Genomic DNA, 23210 nt, shown 5'->3' with positions numbered 1-23210 from the left:
TAACTTGGGATATGCTACCTCATAGTTAGCTAACGTTAGCTAGCTAAACGTTTACCGAGGCTAACGTGAAGCTTCAATCAAAAATTATTAGCTAGCTTTCCAAGCTAGCTGACACAACCTAAACACTCGACTGCCCCTTTGAAGTCAACTTAACGTTGGCTAATATATTCTAATAACTAGTTATCATTGACAGTTACAAGCTAATTTACCAAACTCCTTTCTGTCCAAAATTGAGCAGTTGCTGGTGTGAGCTACAATATGGGAGCTAGCAAAGCCATTTCTAGCTCTACTTCACAATACTGCTGCCTAGTGTAATAAGTTAACGTAAAACATAAATGTTTATAAAGTATCAGACACAAACAGGATACAACACACCAGTTACCAATTGATATTATGTGTTTATATATACCGAAAATGTCAGTAAATCCAGATGATGATTATGCTGCTGCTGCTGTTGGTCCCGTCGAAAACCCTGGAGTCGCGACCCTGTCACTTGTTTCCATGTGAAATCAATGGAATGCTTCACTTTTTGGCGCCGTATTGACAACTGTCTGTCACTCGCACACTGTGCTTGTAAATAATTTTTCAAGTTTGCACGTACCTATTTATGCTAATGAAATACTCGCACTGTAGAGCCCTGGAGGTGTCTCTTAATGTTCCTACAGTTGAATGGAGAGCGACTGATAGAGCGGGTGACGTCACAATGGCTCAACCTTCCCCATGTTAGTCAATGAGAGAAAAAGGGGATGAAAAAGAGGAATAAAAATGGAGTGGCAAGGAGTACCGCCACGAAAAGTCATAGCAGCTTGCACCGGATCGGGCCGGACGTTTTGGTGTTTGAATGGCGTCTCTAGCTCAATCGGGCGAGGAGTAGTTAGCTGCAAGAAAAACGTACGGAATAAAGAAAGAAAGAAAACTTGACGATAACAATACTGTGCTTCCCTTCGGGCAAGCACACTAATTACCACTTGTAATTTAGTACCGCAACATCATATGTGTTTCCTGTTTGCCGAGTGGATGCATGTACGGCCTCGGCAAACAGATCACAACAAAAAACAAATTAAACTAGAATGCGTTTCGTGAACGAACTGCGAGAGTGTGCTTGCTCTGTGACAGAGAGAACAAGTGCCTATGAATTAACATGTATTTACATCTACTCAGTGTAGTGGGGCCTTCTTCCAATATATTTTAGCAAGCAACCAAGCTCAACCATTATATTTTGGCTCCACTGACGTTTAGACATACGAGGGTCTCTCAGAGTTTCGTTATACTGACTTACTGAGCTAAGTGAATTGTTGAAATTGCTATCTTGGTAAAAGGAAACATCTCTGCAACAATATTGGAATGAATGCGGTTACATAGCCAGCTTTACTTAAAGTTTATTGTAAGATAGGCCTATATGTTAGACTTAATGCAGTTAGAGTTAGACTGTAGGTCTAGTATCAAACGTAAGCAACACTTTTACTGTATAGATAGAGAGCACGTGTATCACATTGGTTTATAGTCTGTCAAATTAGTTCTAGTTATTGGTGTTCGTTGGCATAAAAAGTTAGTCTTCTCTTATAAGCCTAGGTAGTACATCTGATTAGAGCTAGCAACCATGAATTGCAGATTAAGGGGTCCCCTATCTCAGTGTTCATTTTGGCAGCTATTTTTAGATTCAGTCTTAAGACAAAAATGCATATTAGTTTTAGTCACATTTAGTCATAGTTATCCTTTTTAGTTTCAGTCTAGTTTTCGAAAACTCATTACAATTTAGTCTAGTTTTAGGCACATTTAAAATTCCATATTATAGCCACATTAAACTCCTTCCCTTCCCTTCTCAGGCCCGGGGACCTCCTGTGTTGTGTCTACTGCATAGTAGTCTAGCTTGCAGTACTTAAATTGTGGATGCAATTAGTCTCCAAGATACAGATCAGCTGAATTCCAATTAAATCAATGTAAATAATAATTTAAGGCAATACTTGATTAACAGAATTGTCATTCAAATATATGAGAATATCACGTCTAGATTAAATCAACCACATATCCTCCATATGAAATGCTGTGAAATCTCATTACCAACAGATTTAGCTAGACGGATAGTTTTGACAGTTGAAAGTGGTGTCAATGATAATAGCAATTGCCCAAATAAACAAGGCTATTCAAACCAGTCACATATTCATTTATTTTTTGCTTGATTAATGTTGTGCGTAGCCTGTCCGAAATTGTTATCTTGGTAAAAGGAAACATACTGCAATGAGTTTACTAGCTAGCTATCAAAAGCTAGTATAATTTGGGATATGCTACCTCATTGTTAGCTAACGTTAGCTAGCTAAACGTTTACCGAGGCTAACGTGAAGCTTCAATCGAAAATGATTAGCTAGCCCTGTCCTTTAGCCCATACTGCAATGAGTTTACTAGCTAGCTATCAAAAGGTAGTATAACTTGGGATATGCTACCTCATAGTTAGCTAACGTTAGCTAGCTAAACGTTTACCGAGGCTAACGTGAAGCTTCAATCAAAAATTATTAGCTAGCTTTCCAAGCTAGCTGACACAACCTAAACACTCGACTGCCCCTTTGAAGTCAACTTAACGTTGGCTAATATATTCTAATAACTAGTTATCATTGACAGTTACTAGCTAATTTACCAAACTCCTTTCTGTCCTAAATTGAGCAGTTGCTGGTGTGAGCTACAATATGGGAGCTAGCAAAGCCATTTCTAGCTCTACTTCACAATACTGCTGCCTAGTGTAATAAGTTGACGTAAAACATAAATGTTTGTAAAGTATCAGACATAAACAGGATACAACACACCAGTTACCAATTGATATTATGTGTTTATATATACCGAAAATGTCAGTAAATCCATGCTGCTGCTGTTGGTCCCGTCGAAAACCCTGGAGCCGCGACCCTGTCACTTGTTTCCATGTGAAATCAATGGAATGCTTCACTTTTTGGCGCCGTATTGAAGAACTGTCTGTCACTCGCACACTGTGCTTGTAAATTATTTTTCAAGTTTGCACGTACCTATTTATGCGAGTGAAATACTCGCACTGTAGAGCCCAAGGTGTCTCTTAATATTCCTACAGTTAAATGGAGAGCGACTGATAGAGCGGGTGACGTCACAATGGCTCAACCTTCCCCATGTTAGTCAATGAGAGAAAAAGGGGATGAAAAAGAAGAATAAAAAAGGAGTGGCAAAGAGTATCGCCACGAAAAGTCATAGCAACCTGCACCGGATCGGGCCGGACGTTTTGGTGTTTGAATGGCGTCTCTAGCTCAAACGAGCGAGGAGTAGTTAGCTGCAAGAAAAACGGGGAGAATAAATAAATAAATAAAGAAAACTTGACGATAACAATACTGTGCTTCCCTTCGGGCAAGCACACTAATTACTACTTGTAATTTAGTACCGCAACATCAAATGTGTTTCCTGTTTGCCGAGTGGATGCATGTACGGCCCCGGCAAACAGATCACAACAAAAAACAAATTAAATTACTACTTGTAATTTAGTACCGCAACATCAAATGTGTTTCCTGTTTGCCGAGTGGATGCATGTACGGCCCCGGCAAACAGATCACAACAAAAAACAAAATGTTCAATGCCAGAAAAAACTAAACATATCTAAGTATTGCAATATGCAACAGGCAAACCGACACACAGGTGACATGTCCCTGGTTGGTGAAATGATTCATCTGTGTGTTTGTTCGTGCTGATTCCCGACTGACAGACCTGCAGACTGATTCGTCATTTCCTGTTTGTTAGATGGATCAGGAGGAGCCTCCTGGGCCTGATCACTCCCCTCCTCAGCCCGCCCCGAAACGCCCCTGCAGACCGGCTCCAGAGCAACACCAGCATCGCCCACGCCGCCCTGCTCCCCATCCTGGGCCCTCAACTCAGTCATCATCCCCTTGACGACTTGTTCCGCTGGATGTGACGACCCCCACCCTGGTCATCGGCAGCTCCATGGTCCGTGATGTCCACACCCCCCCCTTCAACAAGCGGCCCCTGCAAGGTCCACTGCCTCCCCGGAGCCAGGCGTGTTCCAATCGCTGATGGATGTGGAACTTTCCCTCCCCACCCCCACCACTCTGCACGTAGTCTCTCTACCTGGTCTACCTAGAGAAACCCTCGGCCAACCGCACCCACTGCCACTGCATTGCCGTACACCTACTCTACCCAATACCCTATGCTAGCATTTATGTACAATATACATTATTGCCTCCACCGAAATGTTTCTCTGTCCCTACATCCCCTACCCCTGTAACAGTAACCCTATTGCCACAGTAATCTGGTCTTGTCTGTATCATGTATTTACCACCAGATGTATGTACACATATGTCCAGTGACCAAATGCTGGCTGTGTATTGCCCCTGTTGCTTCCTTTCACCTTCTGCCACACTACCCTTCCCCTTCCCCCCTTCCCCCCGTCCCACCTTCCTGTCTCCACCCGGCCGACCTCAAGCAGATGGGTCCCCCCTTATGTGCCGTGGTTCTGCTCAAGGTTTCTTCCTGCCTAACAGGGAGTTTTTTCTTGCCCCTGTTGCCGTTGTGCATGCACTAAGGGGGTTCAGGCTCTGGGCTCTGTTAAGCGCCGAGAGGCAATTGTATTGTTATGGCGCTATACAAATAAAATTGAATTGAATTGAATTGAATTGAATATACACCCTGTGGAAGCGGGTGGAGGGTTCAGAAAAAATCAGAGGGTACCAAGGGGAACAACATAAACGAAATGATCTTGTCAGAGGGACCGGGCATGGACGTTGACAGTGAGTTGAAATTGAAAGAGCACACCTGGATCTCGCCCGACTTACAATCAACCACAGAGACTGATCATGATAAACTGGGAGGGAGAAGGTGGGAGCGGTGTTGAGTGGTTACAACCATTTCCCTTTTCCCAGACAGGTGGGAGGAGGTACGCTTTTTCAGCGGCAAGACAACTGCTCCACCACAAGAAGGTTAAATTCAGGATCGCTTTTCCAGTGACACTAGGATTTACATTGAGGGAGAGGAGCAGAACGTTTCAAGCGTGTCGGAGACTGTCAAATTCATAGAGCAACAAATGACTGAGATGGAGGACAATGTTGAAGACAACTTGGACAGAGAACAAACGAAACGAAAATTACAGGGAGAGTATGAGAGAGGTATGGGAAGTGTATGTGTGGCTATCTGAACTTCTTTTTGTTCTTTCTTTTTTATTTCTTTCTTCCCTAGGACCAGTGGTGGACGAAGTACACTAACTACGTACTTAAGTGAAAGTATAGATACCTAGTGTAAAATATTACTCCAGTAAAAGTAGAAGTATGCACTTTGAATTTCCACTTAAGTAGAAGTATAAAAGTATTTGCCTTCAAATATACTTAAGTATTAAAAGTAAAAGTACCTTAATGAATTATGGTTTTAATGGCCTTTTATCATTTTCACATCAAAGCTCGGGCTCAATCAACTGATATAAGATGAAAATACTAATGCCAATCTTTAAATAGTGTCTTACATTTGTCTATTTAAAAGTGTATAAGCACAAAACATTGAAAGCTATCTATTGCCATTAGGTAAGACAAAGTGGTTATAAAATACAACAAAACAATTATTTCATTTTACATTTATTTGTAACTTAGTTGCACATTTAGTTATAAAAAAATGTGGAGTTAAACATAAGCTCCTTTACTATATCACATCTGTATGTCTGTGTTACCCTTAAACTCATAATTCCTGATTTATGTTTGAATAATAAATACCATTACAATTTTTAGGAACTAGTTCCACAAAATCAGAGAATGCATGTGGTGTTGTAATAGTTTGTGCTGAAGACTAGTAATAGCAGTGATATTCCCTACACAACTATAGGTACAAAAACAACAACACTTTACCTAGTTATACTAGTTTGTGCTGAAGACTAGTGTTAGCAGTGATATTCCCTACACAACCCTAGGTACAAAAACAAAACACTTGACCTCAGATCAAACGTGAAGAAAAAATATGTCATTAGAGGAACTAGTCTTTGCATAAATTGCACAAAACTACACAGCAAACCAGTCTGCACCGAAGACTGTAAAGAAGTATGTAGTGATACCTTTACCGAGGGAGTTTGTCAAGAACTGCATGATAAAAGTTTGCAACATCTTGTGCCCTTATAAAAGGCAAGCATTTTGAAATGTGAGCCTGAGCAGAAACTCCGTTGATTTGTATGTTTCTTCCATTCTTCCTTATGTAGCGTTACGTAGGCTAAGCTTGAGAATAAAACAGCCTCAAAATGCTGCAGAATTCAACGTAGCTCATGCTCAATGAACGAACGAAACTGACAAAACCGAAAGGACTTCAGAGCAAATAGCGCTAATCCCTGATTGGTGTGATTGTGAACTCACTTTGACCTCTCATTATTTGATCGCTTTGGTAAAAAGGAACGAGGGGCTTTACTAAATGTAATGGAGTAAAAATTACGAATTTTCACTTTGAAATGTAGTGGAGTGAAAGTATAAAGTCTCACCAAATAGAAATACTTGAGTAAAGTACAGATACATAGATATGTTACTTAAGTACAGGAACGAATTACATTTACTTCATTACTGTCCACCACTGCCTAGGACTAAGTCAAGACACATGCCTTTGAATGTAATATTGGTACAAGAACGTCAGATAAAATGGGATGGCAGTTAATGCCTTTACTTATTTTTATTTTTTATTTTTTTATTACATGAATGGCAAATAATTCCTACGTTAAGGTAGTGTCCTGGAATATTAATGGTTTTGGGAATCTGGTGAAACAGAAAAAGTTTCTTTTATATCTTAAACATAAACAAGCTGACTTAGCATTAATTTGAAGAAAACCATCTTAAGGATGATGAGGCCAAAACATGTAAAAGACTGGGTAGGGCACATTTTTTATAGCTCCTTTTCCAGTAAGAAAAAATGTGTTCGTATTCTGGTTCTTAAGAGGCTGAACCTCTCAGTGGTAAAGGAATCTAAAGATGGCAATGGGAGAATTATACAGTCGTATGCAAAAGTTTAGGCACCCCTCTAAGGCTGCATGAAAATTTACTCTGTCTTCACCAAAAAAGATCACAGTGGTCAAATATTTATTTTGTAGTTATCACTGAGTGCTAGGGTGTTTTCCAGACAAAGATATTTAGTGTAGCAGTGTTTATTGGTGTGAAATGAAATCAAATGTGAAAAATAGGCTGTGCAAAAGTTTGGGCACCCTCATAATTTTGTTGATTTGAATACCTGTACCTACTCAATGCTGATAAAATGCAACATAGAATTAGTCTGGTTAGCTCGTCAAGCCTTCAATTCCATAGAAAGGTGCATCCAACCATTAGAAAAGGTATTTAAGGTAGCCAATTGCAAGTTGTGCTTCTCTTTGATTCTCCTCTGAACAGTGGCAACATGGGGGCATCAAAACAGCTATCAAATGATCTGAAAAAAAAGATTGTTCATCAGTTTTTTTTAGGGGAAGGCTACAAAAAGTTATCCTGGAGGTTTCAGCTATCAGTTTCCACTGTGATGAATTTTATTATGAAGTGGAAGGCAACAGGCACAGCTCTTGCTAAGGCTAGAAGTGGCAGGCCAAGAAAAATAACAAAGAGGCAAAGGCGAATAATGGTCAGAATGGTCAAGAATAACCCTCAGACCACCTCCAAAGATCTGCAAGGTCATCTTGCTGCAGATGGTGTCACTGTGCATTGCTCAACCATTCAGCGCACATTGCACAGAAAACAGCTGTATGGGAGAGTGATGCAGAAGAAGCCTTTTCCGCACACACGCCACAAACAAGCTCGCTTGAGGTTTGCCAAACTACATTTGAACAAGCCAGGCTCATTTTGGAACAAAGATAGAGATATTTGGTCACAACAAGAGGCGTTACGCATGGAGGCAAATTAATACAGCATTCCTAGAAAAACACTTGCTACCCACAGTAAAATTAGGTGGGAGGTCCATCATGCTGTGGGACTGTGTGGCTAGTACAGGAACTGGAAATCTATTTAAAGTTGATGGTCGCATGGATTCAACTCAGTACCAGCAAATTCTTGACAATAATGTTCAAGAATCTGTAACCAAGCTGAAGTTACGGCGGAGTTGGGTGTTCTAGGAGGACAATAACACGAAACATTGCTCCAAATCCACTAAGCCATTTATGCAGAGGGACAACTACAATGTTTTAGAATGGCCAACCCAGTCCCCAGACTTGAATATAATTGAAAATACATGGGATGTCTTGAAGCAGACTGTCCACGCTAGGCACCCATCAAACCTTACAGAGCTGGAGCTGTATTGTAAGAAAGAATGGTCCAAAATACCTTCATCCAGTATCCAAACACTCATCAGAGGCTATAAGAAGCGTCTAGAGGCTGTTATTTTGGCAAAAGGAGGCTCTAGTAAATATTATTGTGATTTTTCTGTTGGGGTGCCCAAATTTATGCACCTGTCTAATTCTGTTATTATACATTTGGCATATTCTCTGTTTATCTAATTTACCTTATTTCACTTCTAAAATATCACTGTGTCCATGTAGTATTATATATGTGACAAAGAAGTTCCTGATCCAAACGCCTAACCATTTATAAATGAAAGTAATAAAGATTATCAGGGGTGCCTAAACTTTTGCATACGACTGTATGTCTTGAAACCATCATAAATGGCACACACAACAAATATGTTATTTATGTTATGACCTTCCTTTTTATGTACCTGCTGTACCATGTGTGTTAATAAATACAACATTAATTGCAAATAAAAAAGGGTAGGATCTCCAAGTCTATGTGTGTCTGAAACTTTAAAAGAAAATTTGAAAAAGTGTATAAGAAATATTGTCTGTCTGTCTGTAACAATGGGGATATTTAATCAAGAGATGAAACAGTACAAATTATGCCACAGAACTCATTCCTACGGAATACTGAAAAATCTAAATATCTTACCTGAGTGCCTCCAGTGCACAGTTTGGGTTCTCCAGTCCACTACAGAGTTCTTGGACCCCAATATCTCCAATACTGTTGTCACTGAGATCCACATTTCTCAGTTTTGAAGATGCTTTGCTGAGGATACATGCCAGTGCTGTACAGCTCCTTTCAGTAAGCCCACAGCTATTGAGCCTTAAGAGGAAAACAGCCACCAGTGACTATAAGCTCAATGAAAGGACACTGCTGCCATATATATATCAGTGTTGTGCTTCTAAACCAATTAAAAACATCAGACAAAATGTTTTTTGCATATCAGAAGCTGGGTTTCCATCTAACTCATTCATTATCTTTTATTCATGAAAATTTGGCTTAACAAAATGCCAATTAGTGTACTTTCATTATAGGTATTATCCAAATTAAAAATGGACACCCTAATTAAGGAAAGAGTTGCAAACAGCCGTGGGATCACAACATACGGTTGTCAGGGCAACTTTAACAGGAGAACATAAATAAACTGCAGCAAATGCAAATTCATGCAAATAACCCATTTAATTGAAACTTAGTCATATTATACCAGAACGGCGAGTTAATCCACCCCCCTCTATCAAATAGAATGCTTATTCTCAAAAGAAGATTTCATACGAATTTCAATTGTTTCCAGTCAGGGTTTATTATTTGAATAGTCAAAATGTGCATTAAAAACTTGGATGGAAACACAGCTAGTGTCATTAACCCCTTCCTGTCTGAGAATACACACTGCCATCATACTTACTGAGCCTTCTGAGATTCCTCCACTACTGGCTGAAGCCTGAGGAAAGCTTCATCAGATTTGATGTACTTCTTCAAGTCAAACACATCCAGTTTCTGTTCTGATGTCAGCAGCACAAACACTAGCGCTGACCACTGGGCAGTTGAGAGTTCAGCTTCAGAAAGTGTCCCAGCACTCAGGAAACTCTGGACCTCTTCCATTAAGGAGTGATCATTGAGTTCATGCAGACAGTGGAAAAGGTTGATCACCCTTTCTGAAGAAGGAACCTCCCTGATCTTTTCCTTAATGTAACTGATTGTTTCTTCATTTCCCATCTGATTTTGTCCTCTCTGTAGTAGGCCATGCAGGAGAGTCTGGTTCGACTCCAGAGAGAGGCCAAGAAAAAAACGCAGGAATAGGTCAAAGCGTCCATCTTCATGCTCCAAAGCTTTGTCCACAGCAATCTTCTGTAAGGTGATCATGGATGTCTTTATTACAGGACAGAACCGACTCCCTGTCCAATCCTGATGCTTCTTGGATTTTTCAGGAGTTTGGTGTCCGGATATTATGCCTTTCCCTTTAATTGCCATCATCAAAAACACATATAAAGCTGCAAGATACTCCTGTACACTTAAATGTACGAAGCAGAACACAGTTCTTTGATAAAATCCTGATTCTTCTCGAAAGATCTGGGAGCAGATGCCAGAGTATACTATTGCCTCTTTGACATCAATGCCAGACTCTCTCAGGTCTTCTTCATAGAAAATCAGATTACCCTTCTCTAACTGCTCATATGCCAGCTTTCCAAGAGCAAAGATAGTTTCCTGGTTCCACTGTGGATCAAGGTCATGCACATTTCCAAACTTTAGGCTCCTCTGTTTGATTTGGAAAATAAGGAAATAGGTATACATCTCTGTTAAAGTCTTTGGAATCTGTCCACTTCCTGAAGAGCCAAGAATGACCCCAAGAACAGTAGCAGCAATCCAGCAGAACACTGGTATGTGGCACATAATGTGGAGACTCCTTGATAATTTCATGTGAGAGATGACTTTGCTGACAAGATTCTGATCACTGATCCTCTTCCTGAAGTACTCCTCCTTCTGTGGGTCATTGAACCCTTGTACCTCTGTGACCCGGTCAACACACTCAGGTGGGATTTGATTGGCTGCTGCTGGTCGAGAGGTTATCCAAAGTAAAGCAGAGGGGAGCAGATTACCCTTCATGACATTTGTCAGAAGTACGTCCAATGTGGTGACCTCTGTCACATCAGTCACACTTTTATTTTTCTGAAAGTCTAGTTGGAGTCGACATTCATCTAGACCATCACAGATGAACAACACTTTGTACTTGCCTCCGCTGAGAAAAGCTAACTGCTTTATTTCTGTGAAAAAGTGGTGGAGGAGCTCCATCAAAGAAAGCTGTTTTCCTCTCATGAGGTTGAGCTCCCTAAAAAGCAGTGGAAATATGAAGTGGATATCCTGGTTTTCTTTCCCCTTTGTCCAGTCCAGGATGAACTTCTGAACTGAGACAGTCTTACCAATGCCAGCAACTCCTTTTGTGACAACACTTCTTATTGGTTTGTCTTGGCCAGGTAAGAGTTTAAAGATGTCACTGCATCTGATTGGTGTCTCCTGTCCAGTTGGTCTCTTGGATCTTGACTCAATCTGTCTGACTTCATGCTCTTCATTAACTTTTCCACTTCCTCCCTCTGTGATGTACACCTCTGTGTAGATCTTTTCTAGAAGAGCAGAGCTTCCTTGTTTGGGTATTCCTTCAAAAACACTCTGGTACTTGTTCTTGAGATTTATTTTGAGCTCATTCTGACAAACTACATCCAGCTCATCTATTTCAAACATACAAAATAAAACATAATAATGTTTTGGAAGCCATTTACACTGAGGGCAAACAAAAGCTGTTTCTTTTTTTTTCAAATTTTAGCTAAATGATGCACAAAAATATAAATTTAAGTGAAGGAAAAATCCTTACTTTCTTGCAGTTTGTCAGCGAGATCTTTCAGCTTCATTTTCCTAAGGAAGTGCATTGCCATCTTCAGAGCCACTTCTCTGGCTTCCCTCTCATCCTCCTCTTTACTTTCAACGTTTTCTTGGTAATCTGGACTCAGCATCCTCTTGAATCTCTTCAGCTCATTCTTCACAAAGGTGATGATCTTCTCCTCCAACACCTAAAGCACAAATATGTGGTAACACTGCAGGGCATTGCATTACAGAGCACTAATAGACTACTTACATTTATCTTAACCTCTAAACCTGGTACATGTAAGTACAAAGGAATATTCAATTACTTAAGGATTCTCAGTATGACATGTTTTAATACACTGCATTAAATAGTGCCATTACAATATTGAAAGGCCCCTGTGAAAACGTGAGACAGCAAATAATAACAGAATGCCAGGTTGCTAACTCTCCACACATATCATAAAGTTATACATGTATATATCATTATCATCTTGGCTGGTATTGGATTTTGCTGTGGTGAACATCTGTTTTAACCTGTCTGTGCAGAAGCGCCCCTAGTGGTCTCTATAGGGAGATCAAGCTGATACAATAATGTATGTAGCAACAAAAATAAAAAACATTTAACCATAAGCAGCTGGATTTTCCAGTTAAGCACTAATACTGCCACAAGCACCCGTAATATCAAATGCCAGTGTGCACCAGTTCTCTAGATATTGTGTTTACTCGAAACCGGAAGTGCCCACTGCTTTATTACAGTTTTGATGCCTCCTCACACTAATTGTTCATTTAAACATGCTATCTTTGCCAAAATGTCTTATTTTTTGTCCAAACTATTAAATGATGACACTGGAGATTATAACTGAGGGTTTTATCGTTGTTTATTTTTGTGCTCACATCACAGCAACAAACGTGCCTCTATTTCTATTTATTTATAAAAAGGAAAGCCATAAGTCTCTTTTACTAAACTGTGTGGTTATAATTCGCCACAGTACATTTTATTTCTCATTCTACGATCTACGGTTTTATGTAAAGTACACAATTGATGTAAAAGTGTACCATTTACAAAAACGGTTGTTTCGCCAATCCAGGCTTTAGAAAGTGATTGACAGCTATTTTATCCAATAGTGCACACTCTCAGGTTTACAATGATATGCCTGATAGAAGCCTGATTGGATCATGCGTAATCGCTCTGACCATGATTTATGGCCTGTGCGTCATGATGCACGACCATTACGCGTGATACAGCTGTGGAAACAACAACTGCGAAGCGACTCTACCTGTGGCGATTTTCTGTACTACTTGTGTTGGTATTACAACTGCTGAAGACATGAAGACATACACACGTCAAGAAGTCTTGGAGATCCTGTTCAACAGTGAAGACGAAGACGAAGAAGAAGTTAGACAAACTAGGGACAGGGATAATATCTCGGATGGCGCCAGTTTAGATTTTTCGGATGAAGAAGCTTTGAATGAGCGAATTGATCGTGTCCTGGACATGTAAGTACAAATCTGCATTTGTGGTTGTGAATTATATACTAATACTATGAGCACACATGTCTGTATCTTTCAACCATACTATTACCATGTATTATCTGAGTAAATAGAGAAGTAAAGGCTGCTCTTACGTTACGTGAAAGTTGCTAGATTAATTTATTTTCAGCGCACGTTGGTCGCTTTATATGGATTTTTCCCTGTTGCAATTGGTTGTCAATATAAGTAATTCTTCTGTGATTTTAGAAATATATGATATGAATTTTGAAATATATGATATGTTTATATATATATATAAACGTTTGTATATGTACCGAGATATATCGAGTATGTACTTATATGTTCTCTGAAAAGGCGGAATGTTATTATCTGTCAATAGAATGCTATTTGGCTCAGGTTAGATGGCTGCTCTTACGTTAGCTAAGAACAGGTGGCTGCATTATTTTCAGCACGCGTTGGTTGCTTTATATAAATGTTTTCCTGTTGTAATTGGCTGTAATGATTAGTAATTCTTCTGTGAGTATAGATATATACTGATTATGTTTATACTCCCCGAAACGGCGGACATTTTCTCATACACCTAGAACTCTCTGCACTATTAGCACCTGTTACCCTAGCCCCAGCCTCCTATGTCTGCTGTTCTCAGCCCTCCCCACATTAGAGTGCACTCATCATTTGGTATTAACTGACCCATACACCTAGATATGAACTCTCTTTGTGTTTCCTGGCACCTGCATTAGCACCTGTTCAGGTATACCCCAGCTTTCTTTGTCTGCTGTTCTCAGCCCCCCATCACAGAGTACCCTCATCAATTGCAAAATTAACACCTGAAGCAATAGCTGCCATGTTGTCAGTAGTTGTTTAGTTATCCTTACTCAGTTATCTATAGTTTGTTTTGCTGTATTGCTGTCAGGTTCCCGCGGAGCTTTGCTTTACTCTTCCCAACCAACACGTTCACCAGCTGCACTCCGGCAATCACACAAACACTTAGACCTGTCTGTCTCTCTAGCCTCACTCAACTGCACCGCATTCATAGTTAGGATTAATCATTCACAACTGCACCCGTAAGCACTTACACCACATTCACGGTCACGCTAGTACTTATCATGTCACTCCTGCATCCGCGATCACCTGCACCCTGTTTGCACTCAGCTAAATCATAATCACCCTCACCTGTCCCAGCCCTTTATATACCCCACACTCCCTGCACTCCCTGTCGGTTATTGTTTGGTGTCACAGTGCACTCCCAAGGTGATCTCACGCCTCAGCTCGTTTTGCTATCGTAAGAAACCCTGGCCGTGGTCCATTTCTTAGAGAGCTCTCTTGACTCCTCGATGTCCAGTCAGAGAGGTGTCTGACGAGACATCAAGGTATGCCAAAAAAACGATGATTTTCGATGATTCGGGACACTTTATTCAGACAGGATGTGGCGTCATCACGCTGTGTGTACATATCTGCTCGCACTAGCACGCCCTGTCAGACGGCAGTATGTGGTGTCATCTCGCTGTGCATTAGCAAGCACGTTGTTAGCAAGCGAGCAATCATCATCAGCTACTGACAGCGACATGGCTAACATATACCTCCCTAACGAATTCAGACAATTCTTTGTTAATCAATCACGGCATAATTACCCCCGCTCATCGAGCGAAAAGTGTCCGATTAAAAGTACACCAAGGGGCTATTCCCGGGTGGTGGAATAGCCTGTTGTAACGAGCGCCTGGAGCCTGCCACCTGCCCCCGCTCGCCAAGCGAAAAGTGTCCCAATTTAGTGCCTCTTCGTAGGTCTAACTACAGTCCCGGGTGGGGGGATAGCAAGCTGAAATAAAACGAAAAAGGTCAGGTTAGGGAATGGCGCACAGAGTTATGGGTAATAAATGCCGCCATTAGGGCATCAAGGGAGCTCAGACGCTCTCTTGAAAAACGACCGTTATGTGACGTATTTCAAGGTCTCTGACTAAAGTGGAACTGAAGGTTTAAGAACATTGGGACAGTCGTTGCTCTCTGAATAGGAAGGAAGGAAGGAAGGAAGGAGGCATTTTACACCCTTCTGAACGGGGCCCCTGTCTGCGCCTGCTCTTGCTTTGCGTACTCTCTAGTTTGTTTTCAGTTTTGTTTAGTCCCTGCCGAGTTAGACTCGTGTTTTGTTTACCCTCCTGGTGTTGTTTTTTTTACTTTCCGAGATTGTCTCGTTGTTTTGATTTCGTGTTCTCTTAAACCTGTGCTTTGTTTAACGCAGTGCTGTGAGCCTGCGCCCCTCCTGGGCTGGACTATTATCGAGGAGCGAACGTGCCTTGTTTAGCCGTTCGGTTTCCCAGTATATCTGTGCTGTCAATCTATTTGCAAAATAAACACCCTTTTCCTCAACATGCCATGGTTCCCGTGTTGTTCCCTCGACAATTGCTGGGTTGTTTGCGTAACATTTTGCAATATATGTCTTTTTTCCAGAGATGTCCCTGAAGATGATGTCCCTTCAGACCGGCCAGTGCCCTCATGTCCCCCTCCAGCGCCAAGGCAGACAAGGGCCAGAAGGCGTGTGAAGAAAGCAGTGAAGAGGAGAGCACCCACGCCATCGCTGCCTGAAGATGATGTCCCATCAGACCAGCCAGGGCCCTCATGCCCTCCAGCGCCAAGGCAGAAAAGGGCCAGAAGGAGTGTGAAGACAGCAGTCAAAAGGAGTGCACCCACACCATCCCTGCCTGTGGCAATGGACTGAGCTTCAATGCAGTTGTGAACTTGATCAAGGTGCCCTATCTTGGCACGGGGTACCATGTGTATGTGTATTTGGAATTTTTACACCAGTGCCAAGCTTCTCAGTCATCTCCACCAGCTGCGCTTTGGGGCCTATGGGACCATCAGGGAGAACCGTGTGGGGTTTCCCCGCACAAAAGAGAACAGATTGGACAAGAAAGCCAACCGAGGGGAAATGCGCTGAATCCGCGAGGGCTCCTTGCTGTATGTGAAGTGGAAGGACACTTGTGATGTTGCCATGTGTTCCACAATCCACAAGGCATACAGTGGGGAGTCTGCACAGCACCGTGTCTGCAACCCTGATAAAAGCTGGTCCAGGAAGGTGTTTCCTGTACCTGACCCTATCAAGGAATATAATAAGTACATGGGGGGGGGGGGGGGGGGGGGATGCCCTCATCAAGTACTTTTCCGTGACCCGGAAGACAAACCGGTGGTATTTGAAGCTGTTTCTGCACTTTGTAGATATTGCAGTGGTGAACCGCTACATTATCCACAAGGAGATGGCAGAGGCAAAGAATCAAAAGCCCCTCAACCAGAAGAGCTTCAGGTTAGCTCTGTTGGAGCAGTTGGCTAAAGTCGGGAAAGAGGCTCAACCAGAGCCAGAGCCAGAGCCACTAGAATGTTACCCAGTACTCATCTGTGCATCCAAGGCAAGGAGAAGATGTGTGCTGTGCAAGCTCTGCACTATGTTCAAATGTTTATGTTGCAATGTGTCTCTTTGCCTAGTCTCATATAGGATGTGCTACACCAACTGGCATGGTCCCATGAAACAAAGAAAGCCTGGTTGCATATCTAAAATTTAATTTTTTTAATTTTTGTATAATACTTTTTATATATTTTCTTTTTTTATATTTATATTTGAGTTTGTATTTTAGGACGCAACTGACATTCATTATAATGTCATAATGCACTTGTATATTCTCTCAAGAAAATGCAATACAATATTACACTGAAATTCATCCCTAATGGTTTGCTGAAGTACAGAAGGCAATAAAAAGTTTGAATGCTAGAAAAACTGTGATTTTTGTGTTTTTTGGATTTTGGGTTTTGGAGAGGTCATAACCCTGTAAGCAAAATTACGTCCCCTTGACGTCCTGTAATGGTCTCTCTGAACGTTCTTAAAACGTAAATGTGTATGGTTCCCTTGACAACTCTAGGACGTTTTGCACGACGTTCCAAGACCGTCCCGAGGATGTTGCGGTGACAATTGGGAAACGTTTTGCAGGTCCTGGGGACGTTCTGCAGGACGTTGCAAGAACGTCCTGAGGGCATTTTGGTGACTTCTAGGAAACGTGTTTTAGACGTCCTGGGAACCTAAGTCAAGGACGGTAAAAGGACGCATCGCGGACTTAGCAGGTACGGTGTGGGTAACGACCGTTTTTGCTGAGCTAAATGAATACAATAAAATAATAATAGATCGCGGGCCGTCATTTTACTTACAGGGCACACACACACACACCGCTCAAGGGCGCTTACAAACTTGATTGCGAGGCTTGGGAATTGAACCGGCAATCTTCTGATGGAACTAGAAATACTGCTATCCTGTTCACTTTGGATGTGTACTCTGTCTGTCTCTCACTAAGGTCCAAATGCAAATGACATGTGACCCCCTCCTCCCCCTCTTCCTGCTAGAACCCTTTGTGTCCTGGCATCAACCCCCTCCCCCTCCCCCCATAGGTGAACCCCTCACTGTTCTTTCCCCTTTCTGTCACCTAAAGGGTGTGGCCCTCCCCTCTCCCTTTGTAATGTAACCTGAACTGTATAAATGCCAACACATTTCTGCTATCAGGTAGGCCTTTCTCGAAGCAGCAGCTGAGAGGGGACTCCATGCTGAAATAAACCTACAGAAACCTGACTTCGTCCTCCGGTCCCTTCTTCAACTTTTGCGTGCTTATTAATATTCTGTCACTTCCTATTACTAAACCACTTCTCTACCTACTGTACTACCACTGTCGGACTATTATTTTGTCACTTTAGCACGTTTATCCCAGTGTGAGACAGCCAACAAACTTAGTCATTTTTTCCGAGGGAGGAAAAGCATATGATAGCGATCTCAGTCACTACGCATTGAGTGTTTTCCGTAATGATTCCTTTTTTAATTAACATCCATGGCACGTCACGGACGTGCGGGCAGGGAGGCAGAATAGCTAGCCAAACTAATAATAATGAAATAAAATACATTTTAAAGCTTCTCTACTGATCTGTGCTATAAATGTAATTTCTGCATGATTCCAATACCATATACAGAGCATACATAGGAAGGTCTGTGTATAATATAAAGTCTAATTTTTTGCGCAAATTCAAGCACCCCGAATACTATGATATACACACCCTTGGAAGTTCATATTCTTCAAGTAATGATATTTAAGCCTAGAAAGTTTGAATGAGCTAGTTTTAATACTTTTCTAGCTACAGTAGGCTATAGCAATTCGAAAATGGCACATGGCATAGTTGCTAAAACATCTTTTTGTGACAAAGCTATTGGGAGTAAAGAGCTTATATTGGGACTATTCCTATTAAGTTGTGTATGAACAACCTTGAATTTTTTTCAGCCAAATCGTATATGGTCGGGTGGGGATATTTTCTTAAATTGGCACGTTTGGCATGGAATGACTGATGTTATAGTCTCCTCGATTTAACTCTTACAATTATAATTTGAAAAGGTAACCCTCAGGGTGCCTGTGCAACTTTGTATGAAGGGGTTCTTTTTCATAAGTTCATATTCATGAGAGCATATTCACACATGTTAACACAAGTTCATCAAAAGCTAGCAGCTGCCAACTGTATGTACCATACCTTCGTTGTGTAAAGAATGCTGATATAAAACAATCAGTCGTCAATGTACAAGCTGCCAATTGAATGGTGATTTTAGATATTGGGTTTATATATTTGTAAAGCCACAAAGCCGCAAACCTCACTGCACATCACTGTGGCACGTACATCACTGCGACTACTTGACACAAAACCGCGAGCACGAGGAGGCTCAACAACAACAAAACGCGTTCTCATCCAGGTGTCGCCGCCCCCCAGCTACTCTGCCAAGCCCCGCAGCACATAGCATCCAACACTGAGCTGCCGTGGCTGACAGAGAGCAAGGACACAGGTACACAGGCACAGAGACAACACAATGAACATGATCACATCAACACATACAGGTCATGAATAGGCTGAAGAAAATACAAAAGTTTTAATTCCCTTTTTAAAAGAGAGCACTGAGTGCGATGACCTTAACTCCAGAGGTAGGCTATTCCAGAGGGTTGGGGCACAGTAACTAAATGCACCGTGTGCAGCATTGGTGTTTATTCTTGGGGTCGTGAGAAGACGGAAATATAGGGTGGGGCAAGGCTGTTAAGGGATTTATAGATAAGAAGGAGTATTTTAAACTCAATTCTTTGTTGTACAGGGAGCCAGTGAAGCGAATTTAAGAACAGGGGTGATATGATTGTTTAACATCTGTTTTGTTAGACCAGCATAGAGTATGTTTCAGTAATCTAACCGGCTTGAGATAAATGCTTGGATGCAAGTCCGATTTAAGGCTCATGCGAACGTCACGCAGAGGACCACAGGTAAAGGTAACGGGGACATTTTTGAAGGACGTCCTGGGGACGTGTGCTGAGAGACCAAATCAGAACGTTCCCTAAAAGTCCCAAAAACCCCAATGCGCAGGGGTTTTTGCAATGTTCTAGGGGGCCCTACAGAGCCATTTTGCTCCATCCCTGGACAGAAACTCTACGAAGATGGACGGTTACAGGCTTGATGTCCCAAGCAAATTTGGTAATTTTTCGAGCACTTTGACAAATATGCGATTAAAACACCTCATTTTTGCTTTTTAATTTTTAACTAGGTGGCGCTATACATGTAATGACTGGTTATGGTATGGGTTGACATGGCCCCTTAACACAAACATACAAGAACAATTTGGCCCTCCAAGGCCTTACGGTTCTCGGGATATTCGAAGAAAACTGTGTCGTGCCACCTACAGGCCAGTTGGTGTATAACCATATAAATAAATGTATTGCATGCCCCCCCGTGAACGGAATTCCACGAAACTCAACGTGCAATCAAAAGGTGACATAACGATCCCACACCTCCGATTTCGTGCAGTTCTGCTCTTGTCAACTTACAATTAAAATTTTTTACAACACCCCATTTTTGCTTTTTCATTTGTAACTAGGTGGCGCTATAAATTAAATAAGTGGTAGTGGAATGGTTGACGTGGCCTATTAAGACCAACATACAAAAAAAACGTGGTCCTCCTAGGCCCTACGGTTTTCAACTTTTTCACAGAAAACTGAATCACCACACCCTCTTTAAAAGGGGTCCAGTCCGACGGGGGTGCAACGGATCAAAACGAAAATCAATGGTTCCACGCTAATGTAGTGGGGCTACATGCCCACCAAATTTCGTGCACCCCGGTGTTTCAGTGTCCCAGGAATCGTTGACAGAACATCGGCAAACAGAAAAAAAACTCAGACTAAACCTATATGACCGCCGTAGCGCTGTCGAGCTGTCATAATTATTCCTGATCATGATTATTTGAAGGTACTAAAACGTATTGGTCCTTGATTGTGATTGTGCTTAATGGCGTTCCATGCCGTTGTAAAATCCAGCATTACCTTCAAGTTGTCCTCATAACATTCTATGATAACATTCCATATTACTGCACATCGTATGTTTCAAAGAAAGAAAGATGTTACAATAAGACGTTAATAATAAGACGTTTTGTAATAGCACAAATTTGCTGAAGGCTGGCCTATAGGGGAGAAAGATTATGGCAGGGATGGAACATACTGTAGGTGCGATTCGTCACTGAAATCATACTGGAGTCCAAATTACAGCGAGAGGAAGGAGTGAAGCAACATCCTTGCAACATCATCTGGGACACTAAAGCGTCAACATCAAGATACCCCTCTCACTGCACCAGCAAAGAGGAGCCCGTTTGAAAACTATTTCAACAATTTCACTTCAAATGGCGATATACAAATTAATGACAAAAAAATAAGCACCCCTTTTTTGTCTGTAGTGCAAGTGTTTCATCTAATCTGGCTGTTGCTTCTAGGGTTGTGTGGCAACGATTTATTTAGAAACTTTACTTTGTAGTGGCGGAAGAATGACGATTTTTGTATTAAACTATTTTGTTTCTTAAATGTAATTGACTTTATTTAATGAAACCATATAAAAAAATGTGTAGTGACAGTTTTAGAAAAGCAATAAGCTCCGCGAGTCCCTGTTTTGCACTGATTTTAGAACAGGGTACTATTCGACGTAGCTCGCTAAGCAGTTTAGCGAGCTAGATTCCAGGCTTAAAAAAGAGAACGCCCCTTTATCGGGTTCGGCGAAGCAACTTCTGATAAATTACCATTACCATAGTAACATATCACTTAGCACTAACCTGCTCCAGGGCAGGCTAACCAAAGTTTAGCTGGCTAAGCTTGCCACACCCACGGCAAAAGGAGGGATCCCATTGACAAGGAGTCATATTAGATAGTACTTTATTAGCGGAGGGAGAATTCTTTGCGATCGCCAAGATCAATATTTCCATCATGATGAGTTATTGTATGAGCGCTACCGATTCACCCGACAAGGAATAATGAATTAAAAAGACCTTCACAATCATTTATTGCATACACCACCGTCGAACATTGAATGTCGCCCTTCATTTTTGGAATGTCGGCGATGCAGAGAACAAAGCACTCATAATTATATGACAGTGGTATAAGTACAGTTGAGACATGGGTACAGTTGATACACCCGAAATAACTTGCATGCGCAGCAATCCTGAGACGTGATTTTTTAGTTTCGATTGAATACTTGGCTACGTCTTCTTTGATCCCAGGAAATTTCAGCACATAACCCATCTCCCTTACGGAGATAATGGCGAAAGTTGTTTTACCTACTTCATTGCAAACGTGTCTATTTTTTGTGCAGTAGTGAATAAAGTCTCTGTCTACTACACTATACATACCATATCATTTTTGTCGAAAATGATTAAGGTGGATGCATGATAAGAAGAGAGAAATAAACAAAATTTCTTTTCATTGCTTCAATTTATTGAATTTCTTATTAACTGACATTCACATTTAGTCATTTAGCAGACGGTTTTATTTAAAGCGATTTAAAACTGCAATTCGTACGAAGGTGAGTAAAGTCGAACCAATGATCTGCTGCATGCAAGCCATGAGCTCTAACCGCTGCACCAGTCACATATTCGATACAGGAAAAGATATCACGTCTTAGACAGCCTTTAGACAGTTTCTTATATTGCTGTCCCAGCGGTGGCAGTGTTGGATTTTGACATGATTATGGTCGCTTTCATGGTGATATCCTGCCTTATTGGAGAAAAAAAATGAGTCTTTTTCTTTGAGTTTAGACTATTGTAGCGTAAACAAAATCATGGTTTTGGTGATCGACCTTTCCTGCCTTTTGAAGCAGGATGTGCACGCGCAATTTATCTCACAAGTTTAGCCTGGGACAAATTAACTTGAGGTTTAAATAAATGAGCGCCCGTCGCCAGACCGGTTTGGCCTGTTCTCATTTAGTGAGCTATATTATCTCACGTCGCGAGCTAAATTAATTAACTTAGCTTCAGGTGTACGCCGAACAGGGCCCAGGTAAGGGGGTTTTAAGCATTGTGCCTAAAACCCCCTTACCTGTTCTAAAAGCAGCGCAAAACACAGCCTCTTGGGACTTTTTGCTTAATTTTAATCAGCCTGTATTTGTGCTCCCTGCTGGTTCAACACTCCTGCCTCAGAGACCTTTCACATTAGAATGCTTTGATCCAACGGATGGCAGAGGAGGAGTCTGGTGCATGGGGTTGTAATTTGAAAACAGGTCAGTTTACATAGCTCAATATGGGTGTTTGGGGCACTAGCATTGTCCTCTCGCTAAATGAGATCTGGCTATACCGGTCTGCCGACAGCTGATCCACGTCTTAATCATGTCGCTAATATCCACCAGACTAAACTTATCAGCTAAATTGCGCGTGCACGTCCTGCTTCAAAAGGCAGGAAAGGTCGATCACCAAAACCATGATTCTTTTAACGGAACAATAGTCTAAACTCAAAGAAAAAGACTCACTATTTTCTCCGCTAAAGCAGGAGATGACCATGAACGCATTATGAAGAATTCAAGACCATAAGCATGGCAAAATCCAACACCGCCACCACTGCGAGAGCAATACTGTCTATGGGCTACGTAGAGGGTGATATCTTTTGGTAATTGCAATATGTGACTTTGGCACAGTGGGTAGCGCTCACGGTCTGTATTCAAAAGATTGCTAGTTTGATTCCCCTCACCTCCGTACTAATTGTAGTTTTACATCTCCTTGTAAATCGCTTTGAATAAAATTGTCTCCTAAATGACTGAATG

At 41.5% G+C, this 23210-nt stretch overlaps 1 protein-coding gene across 1 annotated transcript in view; it reads right to left on the bottom strand.

Annotated features, from left to right (window-relative positions):
- LOC308369247 (protein NLRC3-like) overlaps positions 1-11903 on the bottom strand; it is a gene marked incomplete at both ends in the record, with an annotated part of 51256 nt that extends 39353 nt beyond the window's left edge. Inside the window, 4 exons of the mRNA XM_080843589.1 lie at positions 8898-9071; positions 9652-11470; positions 11614-11809; positions 11895-11903. Coding sequence (XP_080699715.1) covers positions 8898-9071; positions 9652-11470; positions 11614-11809; positions 11895-11903 — 2198 coding nt within the window. The remainder of the gene's footprint in view (positions 1-8897; positions 9072-9651; positions 11471-11613; positions 11810-11894) is intronic.
- Between the last annotated feature and the right edge of the window lie 11307 nt (positions 11904-23210).

The sequence above is a fragment of the Sprattus sprattus genome (assembly GCF_963457725.1).
Source record: "Sprattus sprattus genome assembly, chromosome: 8".
NCBI lineage: Eukaryota > Metazoa > Chordata > Actinopteri > Clupeiformes > Clupeidae > Sprattus > Sprattus sprattus.
This window is presented reverse-complemented; position numbering and strand designations above follow the sequence as displayed.